The sequence below is a fragment of the Fukomys damarensis genome, unplaced genomic scaffold (assembly GCF_012274545.1).
Source record: "Fukomys damarensis isolate Sample0158 unplaced genomic scaffold, DMR_v1.0_HiC HiC_scaffold_19, whole genome shotgun sequence".
NCBI classification, from domain to species: Eukaryota; Metazoa; Chordata; class Mammalia; order Rodentia; family Bathyergidae; genus Fukomys; species Fukomys damarensis.
In genome coordinates, this window is record NW_022900931.1 from 68,646,972 (window position 1) to 68,653,529 (window position 6,558).

Consider the following 6,558-nt stretch of genomic DNA (forward strand, 5'->3'; position numbering starts at 1 on the left):
TTTTTTTTTTTTTTTTTTTTTGCTTTTTCCTTACTTTCGTTCCGTAATTCCTGCCAAGTCCACCTAGGCTAGGTGCTGGGTCATCACCATTTTATGAGGGTCACAGAATGATGCCTGTGAACCCCAGAACCATCTGGCTTCCTGTCAGTAACTGAATCACCCTGAATTAACCTGTACAGCCAGAGGATGTACTCACTAGGCCCTCAATTTCCTGGTCTGTGGACTAGGGTGGGGAGATTCGAAATCACCCTCACGCACACACCTTGGGCTAACAAAGTACCAGGCCAAGCTTCCACTTCCATCTAGTTTGTCCTGGGCGTGGTCTCCAGGGTCCCACAGTTACAGCCCCTTTCGTCTGCACTGAGGCCCCAAGTTCAGCATCTTTGGTCACTGCAAAAGCCAATCTGGCCTCACAGTACCTTTCCCCCAATAACTAGTACAGGTTGTTCCACTAACGGCCAGAAAAGCAGGGAATGACCACTGGGCTTCTCACCACCAGGGGCCCAGTAAATATGCCACCATCGTCACCTGCCCAGATTTGAGGTTACACCCGCCTTGTTGTGGCCCAGGCCTTGGTCCTCACTGTCCCCCATCCAGGAGCATTAGCCTGCTCTACACTTAACTCCAGACTGCTGTTACTTTGGCTGTAGCTGCTCACCTCAGGCAGGAGAATTCATCAAATATAAATTTATTGGCTCTCGGTTCCAGAGGTAAGAAACTCAAGGTGCTAACTGGTTTGACAACTCTTGATGCCAAGACAGCATCTTGAATGACACCTCTGCATCCCTTTCATGGTGGCATTTATCCCACTCGTGAACCTGCCAGAAGAAACCATCCTCTGTGGGAGTGTTAGAAAACATGGAGGTACAATAATCAGAAGTGCCCGTGACCACCCTAGGTTTTATTTGAAGATTGTATTGTTCCCCAGCATTTCAATGTCCTGAATCAAGGACCAGGAGACAGGATTCCCCTGGGGCCCACTGAAAGTGACTTTCTCCAGAGCTTCCTGGTAACAATGTAGTGTGGTTGACACCTTAGTCTTCATACGGATGACCTGAGCAGAGAACTCAGCCTCACTTGTGTTGGAGTTCTGACCTAAGAACTAAAAGGCAGAGGTGGAAGACACACACTCTGGAGCAGTTTATTATCAACAGTAGATAACAACAGATGGAGCAGTGGATCTAGGTTTTGAGTCACGGTTACTTAGTGTCTCCCTATCATTTAGAAATGATATTTTTTTTTATTCCTTATTTTTTTTCCATGGGCTTCATTTCATTATGTGTTTACAGGTTTACCCTGCCTAGTCTGAAAATCTAAAGTCAAAGTTTTAAATCTTGGAGCATGTTGGATTTTCTGATCAAGATGCGCAGCCTGTAAAGTCTACACAAGTAAAATTAGAAACACTGCTGGTCCCAAGCATTTTAGGTAATGATGTGCAGATATAATTTTGACCTGCCGTGGCAGACAGGGGTCCACCTGGGCAGTTTTTCCCACTGCCCAGACACAGCTGCCCACCACAAGGACACCTCCTGAGAGGCATAGTTCTTGGTGAACCTAAACTGCCCACGATGGTGTATACTTTGTTGTTAATGCCCCAGCACCATTTCAAGGGAAGACATAACCTATTGTCTCTGCACCCATATATATTCAGGAGGTCCCCAGGTCCCGTGGAAAACCTGACCTGGTACCCCCGTTGACATTCCACTTGCCAGCCTCCCCACCAGCAGCCAATGCCAGGCCTGGCTGAGCAGAGGACACTTGCTTGTTTCAGGAGCAAGTGACCCTTGACTACTTCTCCTAGGAGGAGTAGGGGCAACTGGAGCTTGCCTAGAGGACTCTGCTGTGATGTGATGCTGGAGACCTTCAGGCTTCTGTTCCTGTGGGTAAAGCCACACCCATGGCCCTGATGGTCTTCTCATAGCATGGGTTCAAATTCTCCTGGGTTAAAGATGGAAGGTGGGCTCTACTTTAAGAGCAAATACCTGGGCTGTGTCTTGGGCTTCCAGAACTTGAACATTGTAGCGTAGGAAACATTAGATATGATCCATATTAGTAAGTCCCAAACCCAAAAGCAGAGAAACACAGGGTGGAGGAGACATACTGAGCCCTGTTTGTAAGAACCCCAGAATAGACTGAGGTCTTCCAGGGTGTTCTCCGGAACCACCCCCCGACCCCTGCGCTCCTATTCTTTGCCTTTTTTTTTTTTCCTTCTTTCTATATATCTCTGTTGTAGTCTGTTCAGGCTGTTGTAACAGAGGACCTTAGACTGGATAATTTATAAGCATTAAAAATGTGTTACTCAGTGGCATTCCAGGTCCTGACAGACAACAACCATTCATGTTCAAACAGCGGCCTATCACCAGGTCCTTCACAGATGACCAGCGTGGGAGAGGGCCACAACAGAGATCCTGCTGCAGCAACAACCCACTCTCACACACTGTGTTAGCTTCCTGATGCTGCTATAACGAATTACCACAAAGCTTCTGGCTTACACCAGAGTGCATTCTGCACATCAGGAAATGGGTCTTCTGGCTGTAATCAGCATGTCCTCAGGGCGGGTTTCCTTCAGGAGGCTGCAGGGAAGAATCCACTGTACTGCACTTTCCATCTTTAAGAGGCTGCCCACGTTCCCTGGCTTTGCCCTAACTGACCTGCGTCTCTCTCCACATCTAAGGACCCTGGTGACTTGGGCCAGCTGGGTGATCCAGGGTAGTCTATCATCATGTCACGTTTAGCAACAGTATTTGCCCCTTGCCGTATACGGTAACAGCATATGCACTCTGGGGTCGTGACATGGACATCTTTGGGAGCTATTACTCAGCTACACCAGCTTGGCCTTGTTCCGGTGGAGAGTCACGTGATCATGGGGATCATGCCTTGTCACCCCTCTAGGTCATTACAGTGTCAGAGGCACTAGGTTTGGGCAGCCGGAAAGAACACCAGATTTGAAGGACTGCTCTGTGCAGCCTGTCTAGTGTCTTCTGGCTAGCACAGCACTGTTGTGCCACCTCACTCAGGTGGAAAGGAACCATCATGTCACCCACCCGAAGGCAGCTGCCGTGTCCCTCACTTGCAGGAGGGACAAATGGCCTAGGTATTACTGTGCTCTGCCGCGGTTTTTTCTGCTGCTCACTGACTGGGAACTCTGAGGGCAGGAGCTTCTGCCCAAACCTAGTGCCTCTGTGGGCATCTGGGGACGTGTTTCCCCAGCACTGTTTTCCCCGCCCTTCTCTACTCCCCTAGAAAATTCCAGCCATACCTGATACCAATCCCCACCCCTTCTCCTTTTCTGGTTCACATTTAAAACCTTGTTTGTTTTAAGCCATGTTTTTAAAGACATCAGCTTAATTCTTCTGTCTCTCCCTCGCAAACCACAACCTCTTCCCCCAGAACAGGGATTAAGAGACATTTCCGTTTCTTTCAGACAAGACACCCAACTCTCAGCCCCAAAACAAGCTATCTCAAGAACTGTTCCACGGTGCTGTTCTGGTGGAAAGATTCTGTGGGGTGTCTTGTGGCCCAGGGGCAAGGACGCAGAGGGTACCTGGAGGTGGCAGCATGGATGCCTTGTGAGCCCCAGCATGCAGACAGCCCCTGTGCCAGTAAAGACACCCACACACCCGGGAGGAGCAGGGGAATGTGGGGGACACGTGTAAAAAAGGAGAAGGTAGACACCAAGGTGAGTGCTCAACAGAACACCTGCACAAAGGAGAAATTCTGTAAATGCCAGGAGTGTGGAAAGGCCTTCAGCCACAGCTCAGCACTCGTCGAACACCACCAAATGCACACAGGAGAGAGACCTTCTGAGTGTCCCGTGTGTGGAAAAGGCTTCCGAAACAGCTCAGCACTTTCCAAACACCGGAGGATCCACACTGGGGAGAAGCCCTACAGGTGTGCTCATTGTGGAAGGACCTTCAACCAGACTGCCCCGCTCATCCAGCACCAGAGGACACACACAGGCGAGAAGCCTTACGCGTGCGGCGAGTGCGGCAAGGCCTTCAGCTTCAGGTCTTCCTTCAGCCAGCATGAGCGCACGCACACGGGCGAGAAGCCTTACACGTGCCGGGACTGCGGCAAGGCCTTCCGGCAGAGCACCCACCTCACCCAGCACCTGCGTACACACACCGGGGAGCGGCCCTACCACTGCGGGGACTGCGGCAGGGCCTTCGGCCACAGCTCGTCCCTCACTAAGCACCAGCGCATTCATTCAGGCGAGAAGCCCTATGCGTGCCGCGAGTGCGGCAGGGCCTTCACCCAGATCACACCGCTCATCCAGCACCAGAGGACACACACCGGGGAGAAGCCCTACGAGTGCGGGGAGTGCGGCAGGGCCTTCGGCCAGAGCACACTCCTGACTGAGCACCGGCGGATCCACACCAAGGAGAAGCCCTATGGGTGCCACGAGTGTGGAAAGACCTTCAGCCACAGCTCCTCACTGAGCCAGCATGAGCGCACGCACACGGGCGAGAAACCCTACGAGTGCACGGACTGCGGCAAGGCCTTCCGGCAGAGCACCCACCTCACACAGCACCAGAGGACACACACCGGGGAGAAGCCCTACGAGTGCGGTGAGTGCGGCAGGGCCTTCGGCCACCGCTCGTCCCTCACCAAGCACCAGAGGACTCACACTGGGTAGGCCCACTCACGTGCGCCAAAGACACGGGGACCTTGTAAGCCATAGTTCATTGTAGTAGCCTTCTCTCTCACACACATCACACTTGTCAGGCTGTCAGACACGCTCGGCATCCACGTTGACAGAAAGGGTCTAAACAGCAGACAAATGTGAAGATAACACTAAGGAACTTGCCATTAATGTTACATTAGCGAACCTGGAAATGGGAACCAACAGATGCAGTGAGTCTGGTGGCTTCTGTCCAGTCTTCACCATATTGTAAAGAGTTCAAAGTGGGAAGAATATACCATACGCTTTTCACATTAAAAAATGTCAGAATTTGCTTGTAGTGCACACTCTTCTCCAGGGTGGGAGGTGTTTATAAATGGCTCAAGTTGACTGACATTCCTAAAAAGCAATTTGGCAGTGTGTTCCACAAATGAGTGGCATCTACATAAACACCATGGATACATGACTGTCTCAGCACAAAGCTGTTTGTGTGCGATCTGTCCCATCAGGATATGTGGCCACCAGTCCCAGAGATCTGAACTTCATGTGACACCATACCAGCATGCTATATATAGAATGTAAATGTGTTATCTCCTAATCATTTTGCAGTAAGTTAATTTCTTTGTTTGTTTGTTTGTTTTTGAGACAGGGCCTCACTATGTAGTTGAGACTGACCTGGAACTCATTATTTAGCCCAGGCTGGTCTCGAACTCAGCAATCCTCTGAATATACCATACGCTTTTCACATTAAAAAATGTCAGAATTTGCTTGTAGTGCACACTCTTCTCCAGGGTGGGAGGTGTTTATAAATGGCTCAAGTTGACTGACATTCCTAAAAAGCAATTTGGCAGTGTGTTCCACAAATGAGTGGCATCTACATAAACACCATGGATACATGACTGTCTCAGCACAAAGCTGTTTGTGTGCGATCTGTCCCATCAGGATATGTGGCCACCAGTCCCAGAGATCTGAACTTCATGTGACACCATACCAGCATGCTATATATAGAATGTAAATGTGTTATCTCCTAATCATTTTGCAGTAAGTTAATTTCTTTGTTTGTTTGTTTGTTTTTGAGACAGGGCCTCACTATGTAGTTGAGACTGACCTGGAACTCATTATTTAGCCCAGGCTGGTCTCGAACTCACAGCAATCCTCCTGCCTCATCCTCCCCAGTGCTGGGATTACAGGCGTGTGGGACCATGCCCAGCTGCAGTAAGTTAATTTCTATGCACAGTGAGGTTGAAAAGGTTTCTATAGGAAGACTAGGAACAAATCAACTTCCAAGGAATCTCAGATTCTGAGGTGGCTTTTGTCACATTGTTCTATGAGTTTCATTACAGAACTCAGGCATTAAAGACACAGATGCTTCTGTACACAAAGAGGGATATAAGCCATTATCTCACCCTATATTTTGCAAGATTTCTCTTGGAAACTGTATAAGTTAATCCTTTCCTAAACTGGTTTTTCATTGATTCTTCACTTCAGTGTTGAGTAAGCTTTTGTTTTGTTTTCATATCTAACTTGAAAGTCTGAGCCAGGGATTTAGCTCAGTGGCACCCTGCCTGGCAAGCACAAGGTCCTGAGTTCAATATCTGGTACCAGTGGGGGGAAAAAACTTGAAAGTCCACAGTAATTCATTGAACCCTGAATCTCCAAATAGCAGCCTCCTTGACTACAACAGCTTAATCGGTAGTGATTTGCCTCCCTCTTCACTGGCTCCTTTTGTCTTCAACTGTCAGTCGTGCCTTAAGTAAGTTTAATTTTCCTAATCAATGCTGGCATACTATAACTTTCTAATTGACTGGAAATTTATCTCTTGGGACTACGTTGCAAATAGTCTTCCAGTACAGTTTCTTGGTGGGCTTCTGGAATGCCTTTTTGGAGTTAGTTTCATTGTCACTTTAAAAATAAGAGAGTCAGGGTAAATTGTGTAT

General features: G+C 48.8%; 1 protein-coding gene across 2 annotated transcripts in view; it reads left to right on the forward strand.

Annotated features, from left to right (window-relative positions):
• Znf135 (zinc finger protein 135) overlaps nucleotides 1-5,291 on the forward strand; it is a 6,453-nt gene extending 1,162 nt beyond the window's left edge. Inside the window, exons 2-3 of one of the 2 annotated variants that reach the window (XM_019206455.2) lie at nucleotides 1,290-1,425; nucleotides 3,425-5,291. In XM_019206455.2, coding sequence (XP_019062000.1) covers nucleotides 3,563-4,636 — 1,074 coding nt within the window. In that variant the 5' untranslated portion in view covers nucleotides 1,290-1,425; nucleotides 3,425-3,562 and the 3' untranslated portion in view covers nucleotides 4,637-5,291. The remainder of the gene's footprint in view (nucleotides 1-1,289; nucleotides 1,426-3,424) is intronic. The other variant, XM_010616678.3, reaches the window with a different exon arrangement.
• The last annotated feature ends 1,267 nt before the right edge of the window (nucleotides 5,292-6,558 follow it).